The following is an 18,270-nucleotide window of genomic DNA, read 5'->3' on the forward strand; positions in this document are numbered from 1 at the left end:
GTTCTTTGGACGAATAGATTGGGAAATGATGAGGCAGAGTGGGAATTCATTCAATAAACTGATTTTCCCAAACTCTCTCCTCCATTTCTTTTTGGTGAAGCATCTTGGGATATTAGTATTTCTTGTAAACCACTTTGGGAAAAGCTACTTATTACATAATCTGTCTTTGACTTTGGAATTGATTTGTGTAAGCAGAACTCCTTAGAAATGTAGATTCTATGCAAAAATGTCCCTGATTGTAAAAAATCAGAACAGCTAGATTAGGGCTATTAAAAACTAAATCACAAGTGAGGAAATTTAAAATATTATTTAACATAGAAGGGTAAATAAACAGTGAACTCATGGCAAAACATTTGAGACATTTTGGCTAATTTTTATTTGAGACTTCCCCGTTTGGATTTCTTTATAGAGTTTTCACCAGTAGTTTGAATATATGTAATCCCCTCCCACCTTTTATGCTATTCTACCTTGGAATTGTCTAGATAGGGATATAACAAAGCTATTCTGAATTTGGGTGACTGCCAAGATATAGCCTAACTATTGAAAGAAATTTTCTCAGCCTTTGAGCTTTAAGGATCTGACTTCTCTTAGTAAGTAAATATTTGAATGAATGGGTGATGGAGCAGTGGATGGAATGATATACTTGTGATTGAGTTAATTCATATCATGGACCATATGTACTCTATATAGAGAAAAAAGATGCCTTTATATTTTATATGATGTACATTTAGTACATTTAGATAGGCTTTATGATACATATTTTACTTATTTTTTAAGTTAGAGTATTTTATAGATTGTTCTTAACAAGTGCATTCAACTATATTACAACTTTTATGCCTATAACAGGATTAGATCTGCCATTCTGGGGTCTGATTGAGGGAAAGAATTGAAAAAAAAGAAAGAGTTTAAATCTAATTATATTTCTTTGCATTTTTAGGCCCTTGATGAGCCTCCTTATTTGACAGTAGGCACCGATGTGAGTGCTAAATACAGAGGAGCCTTTTGTGAAGCCAAGATCAAGACAGCAAAAAGACTTGTCAAAGTCAAGGTACAGTATATGTAGATTTTATAAATTATATGTTCAGTATTTGATATTTAAACTTTTATTTGGTGAGTGTATTTAAGAATTTTTTTCTGCAACATGAGTTTAGTTTCTAGAAGTAATGGTTGTAAAAATACCCAAAAACAAAGCATTATTTGTGATTTTAAAGTATTCCAATTGGAATGAAATTAGATTATCACAGTTGGTATTTTGAATGCCATTTCACCATAGACTTGGTATTGTTTGCATTGTTAGCCTTTTAGAGCTGGAAAGGACCTTAGAAGTCATGTGGTTTAATTCCTTAATTTTATTGTAAGAAAAATGAGGCTCCTAAAGGGTTAGTGATGTCTCCAAGGCCATTATAGCAAATTAATGGCCGAATGGGAATTACTATAGTTTATCAGTTTTAAGACAGCTCCCCCCCATTTTAACAATGAAATTGAGATGTGATTTGCAATTGATGGTGTCTTAGATAACAATGAAATACAGTAGATCTAGTTTTTTATCCTCTACCTTTCTTGAAAAATCTTCCTGAAATACTTGTGTTTTGTCTCAGATAATGCAGAAAAAGAAATGTAGTTGTTTACATTTTAGTACATTATCAGTGTTGAAAAATATGGGACAAGTGAAATATTTGAAGGTAGTTATTTATTCATTTGTCAATTATTTATTGAGTGGCAAACTGTGCAGGGTACTCTGTTCCGTGGGAAGGAAGATAGGGATCTGAGAATGATCTGATCTCTGTCCTTGGGAATTTATAATCCAGATTAGCAAATACCCTGTAAAACTTTGGTTTGAATATCACCAAACAGGCCATAGAGGTGTTGTACTTCCAGTGGAGAGTATCAGAGGCTCTTCTGGAGCTTTTTCCATGCATAGGTTTCTTATATGCATAGGTTTCTTTCTTATTCATGAATGTGTTGGAAAAAGCTTCCTGGGTGATTCTAATTTACACTACTACTTAAGAACTACTGTGATAAGGCCTTTAAAGTAACTGTAAGCCTGTAGGATGCTACTCGTGGCCCCACTCTACCTTCAGTTTTCACATGCTTGTTGCCTATGAATTCTTTTGTGATTTGATTATGTGAATACTCTTACAGTGCTCTTACAGTGGCATTTCCTGTTCTGACTTCACACACTGGTGTTCCTTGAGCACTCATTGTTTTGCCACTACTATCTTAGAGATGAAGAGAAAGCTTTTTATCAGCTTTCTCACTCTTCCAGACAGGGCTGCTGCTAGCACATGTAACACCTTAGTGTGAATTAGACAAAAGCCCTCCCTCCTGGTGGAGAGCCTCCTTAGCAGAGCTTGGCATACAGATAACCACTTTTGTGCCAGTTAGAAAAAAGTGTTCCCTTTGGACAGGAGCATTGTTACTCCAGGACCCATGCTTTGGTCTACAGGGCACAAGCTGGCCCTGACTTTGCAGTCTTAGCTGGGTGTCTCTGTAATGAATGAACCAGCTAAATGACATGTAGCAGTCCAGCCGTTTCTCTCTGTTAATAAAAGGGAGAAAACTGTTAGTTTCTCTGTGTTGCTAGCACAGAGTACCAATACCTTGTGCCTTATAAATAATAGATATCTAAAACTTACTGTTAATTTGTTTGGCTGCTCTAAAAATCTGTTTATAATTCAAAGTATGGTAGTATATTCTATGATTCAAAGTTAATAAAATTTTCAGCAATTTGTTGATATACTTTTTCCCCATCAATTTTCATTTATTGAGCATTTGCTATGTGCTAAGCACTATGTTAGGTATTGAAACTGTAGTAGTTAAGTCCTGGTCTCCATCTTTAAGTGGCTTACAGTCTAAATGAATGACACAGATACTTAAACACATAATTTAAATAAAGTGTGATAGGGCTTTTGTGTAAGACAGAAATGCCTGGGATGCTGCGAGTACCAGACATGTCCCTTCATAGCTGGTTTGTGAGCCTGTTACCTAAGTTGATTACCACACACATTTGATAAGACCACGTTAATGGTTCAAGTTTGCTTTGTATAGGGAAAACAACTTTTTTGTACTGAATACTGGAAACTATCTTGTTTTTCACCAACTAATTGAACCTTTATTTTAACTTACTCTGCTCACATCTGGTTTTTGGTTTTCTGATTTCTATACTAATATAGAGAGTACAGTAAAGTTCTGGAGCTAGACTGCCTGAGTTTGAGTATCAGCTTCCCCATGTACCAGTTCTGTCATCTTGGACCAGTTTCTTATACTTTCTGTTCCTTGGTTTTCTTATCAATAAAATGGGAATAATCATACCTATCTAATAAGGTTATTGTGAAGATTATATGTTTGATGCTTGAGCCTGATGCTTAGCTCTCAGTAAATGTTTGTTGCTACTGCTTATTATTAAGTTAGGCCTTCACAGAGTGATATAGTACCTGATAGCCTAAGATCTCCACCTCTTTTTTCCTCATTTTTTAGGAAAAGAAATTATACAAATAAACTAATAACTAATAGCATTGAATGAAGTATGATACGTGAAACATCAACTAATTTAGTCTGGGAAGTTGTCTGATTTAAAAAATGAATTTTTCAGTTAATCTAGTTAGGGATTGAGATCTTGTATAAACTGGGCAGCTGTTACTTTTAGACTACCTATAATAAAAACGAATTTGTGCATTTATGAGCTTGTGTTGCTTGATTTTTTTGTGTGTGTGGCTAATTAAATTTATAATCTCTAGGTAACATTTAGGCATGATTCCTCAACAGTTGAAGTTCAAGATGACCACATAAAGGGCCCACTAAAGGTAATTTACTTATTTATTCATTATTATTCTAATGCCTCAATGGGAAACATTAAATAGTTGGTCATTTCTTTTTAATTCGTTGGCTGTTTTGTTATTGAGTTGATGAATATGTAATTCTCTCTAAATAGACTAATAGAAAAAAACAGATTTAGTGTTCAATAAAACCTGATATGATAGTAAAACCTAACTGCTTCCAGAAATGAAATGAACATCAAGGAAGCATTGACTGCTTTTTGGCTACTCATCTGTTTCGGTCTCACCGTATTTCACTTACTAAAATGGTGGATTTTCCAGAATTAATAGGTGATGAACTAGGGATTTAGTGATGTAAATTCCATGATGATGTGAAAAGTGAGAAAAAAACACAACAAAAAAACCCTCAGAGCTTTTTTTCCTTTTATTTTTTTTTTTGTGAGAGAGATCAGCCCTGAGCTAGCATCCGTGCTAATCCTCCTCTTTTTGCTCTTGAGGAAGACTGGCTCTGAGCTAACATATATTGCCAATTCTCCTCCTTTTTTTCCTTCCCCAAAGCCCCAGTGGATAGTTGTATGTCATAGTTGCACATCCTTCTAGTTGCTGTATGTGGGACGCGGCCTCAGCATGGCCAGAGAAGCGATGCGTCGGTGCGCTCCTGGGATCTGAACCCTGGGCCGCCAGTAGCAGAGCACGCGCACTTAACTGCTAAGCCACCAGGCCGGCCCCTCAGAGCTTTTAATTCTTCAAAGCAACTACTGGCAAATAAAATTTTTTAAGGGTCATCAGGCAATTATAAGTGATGAGTATGTTCGTACATACAGAATTTTATTTCTTTGCATTTGTTTTTCCTCATTGGCCAGTGATATAAATGCTGCTTTACTTTCTATTAGAGAGCACACTAAAGGGAAGGTGTGGGTAACCACTATGTGCTCTTTGGCCCTTTTCAATGTCTGAAAATGGACATTGGCCTGGCCAGGTGAATTTTAAGAAATGCTAACAGAATTGGTGAAACATTTGTAGATGCAAGAAAAATCCTTTACTGATGAAGCTGTACTTTTTGGAGAATTAGCTAGATGTGTGTATCTGCCAATTTTTGTTTGTGGTTGATTTTAAAACTTTGAATTGGATCCTCAGGGCGTTAGTACCTTGCATATGTAGGAGGTGCTATGGAGGACTAAAACTTATAAGTTTTTTTTTATCTTGCCTTGTAAAAATTATTTTCCACCATTTCTATTTTGTAGGTGCCACCTTTAATGTTACATGCACGTGTTCATCACTTGCACAGACAAAAGGACGCAAGTGTACACTTATAATATGCCTTCCTAAAAGACTGTATTACTTTACACTCCCGTGAATAATACGTGTACTTGTTTTGCCAACTCTTTTCAAATGTTAGCCGCCATTTATATAGCACCTAGTATGTGCCAGTACTGTGCTAAGTGTTTTGCTCATTTTGTCTTATATAATCCTCATAACAGCTCTTTACAGAAGAGGAAACTGAAGGGAGGTAAAGTAATTTGGCCAAGGTCTTACAGCCAGTAATGGCAGAACCAAAATTCTGATAGGCTCATAGCCTGTAATTGAAGCATTGTGTCCTCTGCTTGTTCAGAACACATACCCTTTTATGGCTTATTTGTGTTTTTGCACACCAACATAGCTCTTCACTGCCTAATTGCCCTGCTCACCTGGCACAGGCCAGCTGGTATCAACTACAAAAAATCTTCAGTGTTGCAAAGGGATAGAAAAGGCAACTACTTTGATTCTCAAGCCATCTTTCTCTCCTTCTGCTGCAGTCTTCTTAATTGTGGCATAGTTGGTTTATTTTGCTTGTTTGGTTTTTCTTACTTTACTAAAATTTTCTTTGTGATTAGGACTTAGGACCATTTTGATTTTAACATAGGCAAGTGTATTAAATTTTGGTCTCAAGATTGTTAAAATATTTTTCTTGTTTATAGATTTTTTTTTCTATAGGATTTGAATTGTTCCCTAATATACTTTATAGCTTTCTGTCAGCTGATAGAAAGTGTCAGCACTTGGATAAATGTTTCACTTAGCATAATGCCCTCACGGTCCATCCATGTTGTTGCAAATGGCAAGATTTCATTCTTTTTTGTAGCTGGAATAGTATTCCATGGTGTACATACACACACACACACACACGCGCACACACGCACACTCACGCACACTCTCTACATCTTCTTTATCCATTCATCCATCGATGGACACTTAGGTTTTTTCCATATCTTGGCTAGTGTAAATAATGCTGCAGAGAACACGAGGGTGCATAAGTCTTTTCAGATTAGTATTTTCATTTTCTTCGGATAAATTGGATAAATACTTAGAAGTGAAATTACTGGTTCATGTGGTAGTTCTAGTTTTAGTTTTTTCAGGAACCTCCGTACTGTTTTCCTTAGTGGCTGCACCAATTTACATTCTCACCAGCAGTGTGCAAGGCTTCCTTTTTCTCCACATCCTCGCCAACACTTATTATTTCTTTTTGATAATAGCCATTCTAACAGATGTGGGGTGATATGTCATTGCGGTTTTGATTTGTATTTCCCTGATGATGAGTGTTGGTGAGCACCTTTTCATGTACCTATTGGCTATCTGTATGTCTTTGGAAAAATGTATATTCAGATCTTCTGCCCATTTTTTAATCAGATTGTTTTTCTGCTCTTGAGTTGAATTCTTTATATATTTTGGATATTAACCCATTATCAGATATATGATTTGCAAATATTTTAGTTTGATGTAGTTATAAAGACCATATAAATGTAATTATCAGCATTTTCTTGATCAAGTGGAAAATATTTTAATAATTGTTGTTAGTGGTACATTTTAACTCTTAAGGAGACCTCAAAGATTTTTTTTTTTTTTTATTTTGAAGACCTCCTTCCCCTGTTCTTTTTTTTCCCAGCTTTATTGAGATATAATTGATATATGTCTGTGTAAGTTTAAGGTATACAGTGTATTGATTTGGTATGCTTAATGTATTTCAGTATGATTACCATCAAGGGTATTTCTTAATTGTCCCTACCCTTCCCCGGCGTCTTTGAAAGAGGAATGGTAATATAGGGCAAGAACAGTCAATTTTTGCAGGCAGTGGCTCTCCAAGTGTGGTCTGAGGACCCCTGGGGGTTCCCAAGACCCTTTTAGGGAGATGTTAAGGGCAAAAATATTTTTATAATACTATTTAGATATTATTTGCCTTTTTCACTATGTTGACATTTTTTCTGATAGTACAAAACCAGTGGTGGGTAAAACTGCTGGCAGCTTAACACAAATCAAATCAGTAGTTATTTTATTCTTCACCATGCCCTCACTCAAAAAAAAAAGGCTAGTTTTTGGTGTGTTCCTTTATTTTCTAAAATTTTTTCTAACTTCTTTTTAATACTTTAGGTTGGAGCTATTGTGGAAGTGAAGAATCTTGATGGTGCATATCAGGAAGCTGTTATCAATAAATTAACTGATGCGAGTTGGTACACTGTAGGTAAGGGAATAAATCTTTAAAAATGTATTTTCAAAGATAATACAAATACAGCAAAATTTCCTTGATTTACTTCCTCCCCTAATACCATAGATGTGATTACTGTTAAGGTTTTTATCTTTTGAGATCTTTTAAAAATTTATTTCATAAATATGTGTATAACATAATGTGAAATTATTTAGTGTATATATCATACAATTGGATTTCTAGCTTTTTTCACTTCAAAGTATATCTTAGAGAATTTTTTTTCCAACTTAACCGTGTTTAAGTGCACATTTCAGTAGATGTGCAACAGATAGGGAAATTTTTTTTTTGTTTGTGAGGAAAATCAGCCCTGAGCTAACATCCATGCTAATCCTCCTCTTTTTGCTGAGGAAGACCGGCTCTCAGCTAACATCTATTGCCAGTCCTCCTCCTTTGTTTTTTTCCCCCAAAGCCCCAGTAGATAGTTGTGTGTCATAGTCGCACATCCTTCTAGTTGCTGTGTGTGGGACGCGGCCTCAGCATGGCTGGAGAAGGGTGCGTCAATGCGCGCTCGGGATCTGAACCCAGGTCACCATTAGCGGAGCGCGCGCACTTAACTGCTACGCCACAGGGCTGGCCCTGGGAGATTTTTTAAACTATGGTATTATATTTGATAATATTTGGTATACTGTAATTTATTTTCTCTTACTGATGATGTTGCCAGTTTCCTTGCTATTACAATAAACGCTGGATTGAATGTCTTTTGTACTTGTACATTATTCTAGTATTTCCCTAGTGTATACATTGAGAACTAAACGTAGATTGAAGGGAAACGTACTTTTAAAACTTCAGTAGGGGGCCGGCCTCATGGCTTAGCGGTTAAGAGCCTGCGTTCCGATGCTGGCGGCCCGGGCGCGCACCGACGCACTGCTTCTCTGGCCATGCTGAGGCCGCGTCCCACATACAGCAACTAGAAGGACGTGCAACTATGACATACAACTATCTACTGGGGCTTTGGGGGAAAAATAAATAAATAAATATAATTTAAAAAAAAAAAGAAAAAAAAAACTTCAGTAGATAATGACAACTGCCTTCCTAAAAGACTGTGTTAATTTACACTCCCATGAATAGTATGAGTGTACTTGTTTTGCCAACACTTTTCAAATTTTATGTTACTAATCTTTTTAAATTTTTGCCTATGTGGACACAAAATAGTATCTCAGTTTTGTTTTAATATGCCCTTCCCATGATTGCTAGTGAGATTGAACATCTTTTCATATGTTTATTGAAAGGAAGATCATTTTATTTGTATTTTCTCTCTTTTGAATTGCCAGCTTACAGTGTCTTTCCAATCTCCCACTTTTCCTCTTAGGATGGTTATCTTTTTCTTATTATTTTTAGGGTATGAGTTATTTATATATTCTGAATATTAACCCCTTGCTACTTTAGTTGTATTTTTTTCCTATTGCTTTACTCTTATGTCTGCTATCAATTTTGATATAGTCAGTTTTCCTGTGGTCACCTTTTCCTTTGTAGTTTCAGTTTGGAATCTTGTTTAAGAAGGCTTTCCTTCCATCAGTGTTACGGATTTATTTTCCAATGTATTCTTAAATTTATAGTTTTATTTTTGTTTTACAAATAGCTTTTTATTTCACCAACAGTTTATGTTTTTGAACATTCTGAAATATGATCAAATATTATTTTTTTCCAACTCTATAGCCAATTATTGCAGTATTATTTATTGAATGGTAATAATTCTTTCTTTTTAATGACATCAGAGATGAGAGTAAACACCTAGTAAAATGTCTTTGGTGATATCAAAATTTGATGGAGCTTTGAAATAGTATAGATGAGTTTTGTTTGTATTTTTGTGGATAAAAAACCTGGTGAAGAGAGAAAATTTGATTTTGAGACATAAGCAAATGTTTGACCTTATGTAGGTTATAAGACTGAGAAATTCTATATAGTAGTCTAGATAGTAGTTAGGTTTGGTGGTCTCATAAATGTGGCACTTTTATTGTCAAATATTTTAGTTACAACATTTAAACAATGTACTAAAAGTTATTTATCCAATCTCTCATAATGTAAAGTCTCATGTAATATATAAAAACCTAATTTTGGTACTTAGGCAAAAATTGCTATTTCTAAAATCAAGGCTTGGTAACTTTATTTAAAATAGAGGTACTCTCTTCCCATGATTTGTGAGGAATGTAGTATATGCTAAAATTATATCATAAAATATACATATGTTGTATGTATATATAAAATTACAGTAAATTTGCTGGGACATTTTAGTATTTTAAATAAGTAGTTTTCAACTGGGGGCAAATTTGCCACCGAGGGAACCTTTGTCAATGTCTGGAGACATTTTCGTTTGTCACAACTGGGAAAGGGGTGCTACTGGCACCTTGTGGCTAGAGGCAAGGATGCTGTTAAATATCCTACTGTGCACAGGGTACCCCCCCATGACAAGGAATTATCTCATCCAAAATATTAGTAGTGCTGAGGTTGAGAAACCCTGCTTTAAATAATAAAAATAGAGTAATTTTTCAGGAGCAGTCTGAATATATAAATTTGTACTCTTACTTTCTGTTTCTTTGGTAAATCTGTCAGTATTTACCAGCAGGAAAACTTGCCTTTCCTTTACCATATTGAGAAAGGTTAATTAGCATTTAAATGGTAATTCTGAAATGCTAACTTCTTATTTTTATTTGGTGTTTTCTGTTTCAGGGAAGATATTTTCATTTCAGATATATTATTTCTTTTTTGTTAGAAATTGGAAAAGATACTCTATATTTGAAGTTGTCCATTAGGAAACATAAAATGTGAACTGAATTTCAAATGTAATCTTCTTAGTAGCTCTGTTTGCACTCAGGAAATTAAATGATAATTTAAGTTATCTTGTTAATCTTTGAAAAACGCTTCAATAGTTTCCGTTTTTACCTCCCCTCATAGTTTTTGATGATGGAGATGAGAAGACCCTGAGACGATCTTCACTGTGCCTAAAAGGAGAGAGGCATTTTGCTGAAAGTGAAGTAAGTCATCTTAACAAATGAACATGTCCTAATATTTTGTATTGGGGGGAGCCAGTTTTAGTTTTCTCAACTCAAGCAACTTGTTAATCAGGAAAATTTGTTAATACATAATACCATTGCCATGTAATCTGTGAAGCCTGTTTAAGACCTTGTGTTTGAGTGCCAGGTTCTATATGCTTTTTTGTCTAAAAGTATTTTAGCCTTTGTTCACAAAGAAAATACAGTGGGCTTAATTATTATCTTTAGGCAACTTGTATATAGACTCCTTTAATTTGTAAATATCTGTAGAAAAAAGATGTCTGATTTGTAATCCACTTGAACCCCATCATCATTAAAGGATATGTAGATACTACAAGCAGTCTCTAACTACCGCTACTAATAGCTGACATCATTATAGCCTCTTCTCAAAGAAGCCTTGCCTGACTGCCCTTTCTAAAATAATTTCTTCCATTCCTCTTAATCCTTTTAGGTTGGTTGTTTTCTTTATAGCATGTGGTATCATTCTCTGACATCAGAATATGTATATGTGCTTAATTGTTTGGTTATTGTCTGCCTTCCTCACTTGGATGTGTCACAAGGGCAGGGATTTTGTATGTCTCACCACTTTGTTCCCAGTTCCTGCAACAGTGCCTGGCACAGAGTAGGAACTGAGTAAATGGTAGTTGGATGAATAAATGAAGTGCTTATATATGTGCCAGGGACTTTGCTCTGTGCATTTACAATGTTATGAGGTAGATACCATTATTATCTTCAACTTACAGATGATGAAACTGATGGTCAGCACTGGTTCTCAAACCAGCACTTTCTAGCACCAAAGCCATGCTCTAAAATTGAAAGGTGTTATTAAGTTACTAAGAATGGAGGGTTCACAAAGCTTTGTAAATCAGTACCTCGCAATTCAGAATTTTAAAAATGGACAGAGTGTTATAAATAGTGTTATATTCTCTAGTCCAATCTATAAATATCAATTAATACACAGTGTGGCTGCACTAAGGTTTCTTTTTTCTAGTCACTATTTAGAACAGTATTTCTTTGGGGACATTTTAATTTTACTTATTAAACTACTAGACTTTGTTTTATGTTTTTTTGTTTTGAAAATATTTTCCCTTCCCTTGAATGATTGAATTCCTATTTTAATTCAGAATTTGAGACAGTTTCTCTGTATTACGATTCTGGCCTTTTTCCGACTCATATTCTCCCATTTCCCTGTACTTCTGCCTTATAAGACTACTTGGTATTTCCAGATGATGCTTCATGCTTTCTTTTCTTGGTTTCTGCTGAGCCCTACTCCTCTTAAGGCCACTGGAAATGCTTCCTCTTTCATGAGCTCTCTAACCAGATTTGATCTCTTTATCCTTTGATCCTTTTGCACTGCTATTGTTCTTTTTTTTTTTAGGTTATATTGGCTTATAACATTGTGTACACTGTTCTTATTCTTATTTTATGGTCTTTTTAGTTACTTTTCCTATTTTCCCTATAAGATTTTAAGCTGCTTTGGGAGAATAACCATGTTTTTGTCATCTTGATAGGCTCTCCTTTCCCAACAGTGTTTTCTCCACAAAAGCCTTCAGTAAATATAAATATTTGTTGAATTAATTGTGGAGGTTTAAATATAGGAAATACATACAGCCTTGGGGCAAGTGCCATGAATTTGGCTTTTGACACTGATGAAGTGACAGAATTCTTTCTGAATTTTTATAATTCTTAGAAATAATTTCATTTCCCTTAGTTAGAACATGTGTACAATTATAGTAGGTCAGTGAATATGGGGACTTGAAGACTTGACTTTTCACCTCTTAGGTGAAGGCATGTATCTTATTTATTTAATCCAGAGAAATATCTAAAATATTAATTTTGTTTTTGGCAGGAGAGTTTTAAGTTGGAATAGATCTTAAGACAGTTGTAGTGTAAAGGCTGAAGCAATATGAGCAAGTAGCTCAGTGTATCCTTCTTACCTTCAAGGAGGATCGGTTTTACTCTGTGTGTCTATACATGTTACACTTTCTGTTTTGCTAGAGGGTAATTGGAATACTGGTATATTATTCCTTACCCCACTCTCATATGTCAGGCCCTGTGCTAGGTACTGGGGACACAAGGGTAAACAAGTAGACATGGAATTTATCCTCCAGTAACTTACCATCTGTTGGAGGAGAGAAAGCATTAATCAAAAATATTTTAAAATTGTAAATGTATTAAGCTCTGTGAAGACATGACCAGCAGTGTATTTAATCTATCATCTATATAGTCTTTCTCTTTATTTGATATTTTCATAAAAAGTTTTAATTTTTTGAAAGATTACTTAGAGCACTGTTATTATTAGTAGTAACTGTGGCCTTTGAGAGAAAAGCCACATTGTACTGACAGTATTTTGGGTCACTAATCCCATTAATAAGCTTATATACTTAAACAAAGACTTAAAATCAAGATTTCCATGGTAAGAGATCACAATAGCACTTCAGTCAGTTTGAATTCCAACACTGAAATCACTTGTTCTAGCCATAACCAGCTTAGTGAAGATATTGCCCACTGCATGACATCTGTTGCAGAGTTTGGGTATTTCTACAGAGGCTTCATAATTTGATTATTACTCAAAAGTAGTTTCGTCAGCTAGTATTCTCTCTGTGCATTTATTACATCTTCTAAAGAAAGATTAGTTAAAATCCCAGCTTCATATTTCCTGCAGCCCATTTTAGGTAACAGGGCTATAGGCATGTTTCTTCTAGGCTTATGGAATTTTCTTTGGGCCTTTAGTATAGCCAGGAGTTTCTGGTTTTTGCTCTTTAGGTATAAGACAAGACAAATTGTACTCTCCCCTCAGTCTTTTCTATCACTTGAAATAAAAGTGCTTCAGCTTTCTTGGACATGGATTGACGCCAGGAACAGAGATATTGCTTCTTATTGATCTAACTCTTTATTACGTAGTAGGGAGAGACTGTGGTTTATTTGAAAGTTTCTATATATGATTCCTAGATAACTTTTTAGAAATCCTGGATATTTTTTTTCCCTATAACAAATGAAATGACTAGTAGATGCTTAAAATAGAAATCACAGTACTTAATAGAAATCCCTGCTTTCAAGAGAGCAACCTTAATTTTAGAGGAGTGAAGAGGGGCGTTTAATCCATCTGTTCACTTGGCAGAAAGTGAATCCAGATTAATTTATTTTCCCTGTTTACCAAATATAGTACTTTGAAATTTTCTCCCCTAGGAAGTATAATTAGAAGTTAATGACAAGTGACTTCTAGAGTTTCTGTTTGGCATATTACTATATTTGGGCCAACTTCTGCCTCCGAATAATACTTTTAAAATGCCCGACTTACAAACTAAATTTGAAAGATTAGGTTTTTTTCCCTACAAAAGTTATGATTTTTGTCTGTCTTTTGAAGGAATCAATCTTTATTTAATGGTTTATGGCTAGTACCTTTTTTCTATACCATATTCTTTGTTGTTGCGTATGTATATCTTTGTACCTTAAATACATTTACATATATGCTAACAAATTGTGCAAAATAGATTGTTAACTTGCTTCCCTATTCACATTTTAGTTCATCATTGTTTCAACAAGATTATCTCATTTAAAAAATAAAAGTTAAAAATTTTCTTTTAAATATTAGCATTAGTTTGCATTTAGATATCTGATCTTTAAATCTAAGTTGATGGACACCCTTTCATATAAGATCCTGGTTTGTAACTTTGAGAAGTCTTTATCCGAAGTAGTTCCTTACCCTCACTTCCATCCTGACAGTTTTCCTGGGGTCTTTAGTTCCCTTGGTGTTTATGAAATTATCTGTAATAGCAAAGTTATTATTGAAGGGATGAAAGGAATAGCAACTGTGGAAAGTCTTTAAAATGCAGAAGTAGTAGGAATATTATTAAAATTGATAGAGAATTAAGTTAGTTGAAATAGTATCTTCAGATTGATACCTTAACTTTTTAGATAGATAAACCTTTTCAGGAAATAATGGCAAGAAAAATCTAAGAGGTATCTGATATTGAGAAATAAAGGGAATCATTCCAAAATCCCTTATCCTTCATTCTGCTTTTAACCATCAGCCATTTCCTTGCCTAGAAATCATTATTTTTGGATGGGGTGAGGGACAAAGAGATTGACATGAACTGTCAGTTGATAACAAGAAAGAAATGTTCATTTATTGGTCATTATCTTCATACCAAGTGTGATATTGAATACTACAGAATAAAAAGGAAGAGAGAATAAAAATAAGATATTAAATTGTAGAAAAATTAATTTTTACATTTTCTTTAAAAAAGGTTTATTGCAGAAAATGTTTCCAAGGTAATAATATAGCCTATCTGAAGCCTTTTTTCAGGCAGTTGATGCTTGTCCTGATAATTAATTCTTTTTCTGTTACTTATTAAGAATTCTCTTTTATCTGTTATGATTCCTCGTGTACAAAGAAAAATTTGAGCTGCAGTTGGCCCCAATCTAGGAGTTAGTTAGGTCCTTACATATAGGTATCTTATCTTTCAAATCTGCGTTTCCACTGAGCTGTGTTTGTTTTGGTTTGTGTTTTAATCATACTTAGAAATCTGTCAACCTTCAAATAGATAATGAAATCATCTAGAGAGAACAGCTAAATTTCTTTTCATTTTTTCAGTAATGGGCTCATTCATCTTTATTCTAATATCTTTGAAGTGAGACTTTTCTATCTTTAGGAAAGTTGTATTTTAGTCTTCCTTGGGGGAAGTTTTTAATCTCAAAATCTAAGCATGTTCTTAAACTGATTTGGTTTAAAAAGAGAAAAGAACTTGCAACGTAATAATTTTTGATGGGTTTATGTTCTTACCCACAGACACTAGACCAGCTCCCACTCACCAACCCTGAACATTTTGGCACTCCAGTCATAGGAAAGAAAACAAATAGAGGAAGAAGATCTAATCATATGTAAGTCCATTTTCATAACTGCTAGTTGAACCTGAATTCATTTCTCCTTCTAGTATTGTTTTAATAGTTATTAATTTTAAATTGTAATTTGCAAAATGCTAACTGGATTTAATAATAATTTCAAATCTAGTAGTAATTTCAGACTCCTTAGCATGAGTGCTTGAGGTTCTTCTTGCTCAGCCAAGCTTAAAATTGTTTATCTCCCTCTCATTTCTCCCTACATGTGTCTTGATGCTGTAGTCAAAATGGAACTAGTCAATATTCCCTGATTACATCCTTTGTTTTCCTTTTATTCACGCTGTTTTTTTCTGTCTTAAATGCCACCCTTCCCTGTCACTGCCTGCCTCATTCTTTAATTCTCAATAGCTGTGCTCCCACCTTTATATGAACCATTTTGTGTCTCCCCACTCTTTCCTTGAAAACAGACATGTTTTTCTCTCCTCTGAACCCTCTAAATTCTTTGCATTTATCTAACATCATAGACAATATTTTACCTCTTACCATTGTAGTGTTTGTTTTCCCTTCCTGATCGTTTTGATCTCCCTGACAGCAGAAGCTATCTTACTTATTTTTATGTCTTCTTACAGTTGTGACACATATTCTATATATTTAACAGATTACTTTCAGTGAAATGTGCCTAGGCTCCAAAAGGCTCTAAATTAAAAAGTATCACAGGATCAAGGGGTTGTGAAATTTCAGGTCATCAGAGATAAAGAAACAATCTTCAGACAGTTCCAGAAAGAAAAATTATTGGGCCAGCCCCGTGGCTTATCAGTTAAGTGCGCACGCTCAGCTACTGGCGGCCGGGGTTCAGATCCCAGGCACGCACCGATGCCGCGTCCCACATACAGCAACTAGAAGGATGTGCAACTATGACATAACAACTATCTGCTGGGGCTTTGGGGAAAAGAAAAAAAGGAGGAGGATTGGCAATAGATGTTAGCTCAGAGCTTGTCTTCCTCAGCAAAAAGAGGAGGATTGGCATGGATGTTAGCTCAGGGCTGATCTTCCTCGAAAAAAAAAAAGAAAAATTATTTATTGCAAAGGACTGAGAGGCAGAATGGCATCAGACTTCTCAATAGTAATACTAGATGTTAGTAGTCAGTAGAGTGCGGAATGAAGGAATGGAAGTCTCTATTAAAAAGGTGAACTTGATTACCTAATATAATGGAATATTGAGGGGAAATTAAAGATATGATGATAACAAACAAAAAGAGAAAAAAAAATAGCAAAGGCACTTAGTAACTCCCTCCCAAAATTATCTGAGAAAAGAAAACTGTATTCATAGGATGGAGGGTGGAGAGGTGGCTTAAATATAAAAGTCAAGTCCTTGTAACAGTGGGACGTCAGTAGAATAATATCTAAAATGTATAAAGAAAGAAATGCCAGGGGCCGGCCTGGTGCCGTAGTGGTTAAGTTCGCGTGCTGTGCTTCAGTGGCCCAGGGTTCACAGGTTCAGATCCCGGGCGCAAACCTACGCACCGCTCATCAAGCCATGCTGTGGCAGCATCCCATATACAAAATAGAGGAAGATGGGCACAGATGTTAGTTAGCTCAGGGCTAATCTTCCTCAGCAAAAGAGAGGAAGATTGGCAACGGATGTTAGCTCAGGGCCAATCATCCTCACCAAAAAAAAAAAAGAAAAAGAAAAGGAAAAAGAAATGCCTGTATAAGAATATTATTTAGAGATAAGGTAGTAACTGTCAGAGAAACAGCTGAAAGAGTTAAAAAACAGTAGCTTCCATGGAGCAGAAGAAAGTTGGAAGGGTTGGGATAGGAGAATATAGTTTTTAATTTATTCTATTGGAGGTTATCTTAAAAATAATTTTGAATATTTTACTTGGGTAAAATTTAAAAAATTTTAATATGCCTAAGGCCATATATTGTCAGAATAGCTATTAAAAATAAGTGTTAGTTGAATTATTGAAAACTTTAGTGTAAGTGAATGCCTTCATTCAATATATAGAATCAGGTGTTTAATTGTGGCTGAGCTTTGAAGACAGAAATAAGGGTAAGCACTATCTCTTATTTTACTTAGTTTCAACGTTAGCAAACCCATGAAGGTAGGTATTGTTTTTATCCCAATAAGAAATTGGGGAAATTGGCCTCAGGGACAGTAAGTAACTAACCTAAGGAGCACGGGAAGGAGAGGACTAGGACTTCAACTCATCTGTGCTCCATAGGCCTTTTCCCATTCAATTGATTGACTTGTTTATTGAGATAGAGTACTTCAATTACTTTCCAAATTAGTTTTAACAGTAAACTAATAATGATGCATTTGAGGGAGGAAATTAAAAGACTAATCCTTGCATTGAAAAAATATTTAATATTACTTATTTTTCTACTATACTTGTGATTTGGGCCTTGCATTTTTTTCTCGCTGAATCTTTTAGAAAATATTTTTCTTAATTACTAGGTGAATAATTTCTCTCATTTGTGATTTAGCTTGCTGGTGACTTGATTATTTTTAGGATACTCAGATTGTAACTACTATTTACTCTTCTATGTATGTCGTTTAAAAATTCAGTATTCTAGCCAGAAAGAAAAATAAATGAAAAATGTATGATGGCATTATTAGATTGGAGTCCTGTTGTGATTATTAGATGTTATTGTGATATAATAATGTTTTCAGTTTTTCTAGGGGGCTATTATGTTGCCATAAAATATTCACTGAAGCACTTACAAGTTAAATCTTTTGATATCTCTTTGAAAATTAATGACTTCAGTTGGGAGTTAAAATTTTATCTACCATTGTTTGATCATTAGTCTTCCTATAGTTCTGTGTCAACTCTTGATTCACTATGATGGATGATGTCAGAACAGTGAGGTGGGTTGTATTTAATGTAAAATTATTTCATTAGCAAAGATTTCTACTTCTCTAGCTTTTGAGAGTGGCAGTGTGGCTTAGTCATTCAGACTGTGAACAGTGAAGCCAGATGGTCTGGGTTTGAATCCTGCCTCTGCCACTTCCTTGCTTTGTGACCTTGAGTGGATTACTTAGTCTTTTCATGCCTCAATTTTTTCATCTGTAAATTTGAGATATAGTGTTACCTATCTCGTTGTTGCAAAGATTAGATGAATTCATATCCTCAGAGTGTTTATA

General features: G+C 34.8%; 1 protein-coding gene across 4 annotated transcripts in view; it reads left to right on the plus strand.

The window, feature by feature from the left end:
- ARID4B (AT-rich interaction domain 4B) overlaps positions 1 to 18,270 on the plus strand; it is a 147,523-nt gene that overhangs the window by 58,353 nt on the left and 70,900 nt on the right. For all 4 annotated transcript variants that reach the window (XR_015552441.1, XM_004432383.3, XM_087431928.1 and 1 more), the window contains exons 3-7: positions 938 to 1,048; positions 3,738 to 3,803; positions 7,179 to 7,269; positions 10,186 to 10,265; positions 15,076 to 15,167. Coding sequence is in view for 3 of the 4 variants with exons in the window: in XM_004432383.3 (XP_004432440.1) it covers positions 938 to 1,048; positions 3,738 to 3,803; positions 7,179 to 7,269; positions 10,186 to 10,265; positions 15,076 to 15,167 (440 nt within the window). In the remaining variant the exon portion in view is untranslated. The remainder of the gene's footprint in view (positions 1 to 937; positions 1,049 to 3,737; positions 3,804 to 7,178; positions 7,270 to 10,185; positions 10,266 to 15,075; positions 15,168 to 18,270) is intronic.

Source organism: Ceratotherium simum, chromosome 6, assembly GCF_057802395.1.
Source record: "Ceratotherium simum simum isolate JZ-2026a chromosome 6, ASM5780239v1, whole genome shotgun sequence".
Taxonomy (NCBI): Eukaryota; Metazoa; Chordata; class Mammalia; order Perissodactyla; family Rhinocerotidae; genus Ceratotherium; species Ceratotherium simum.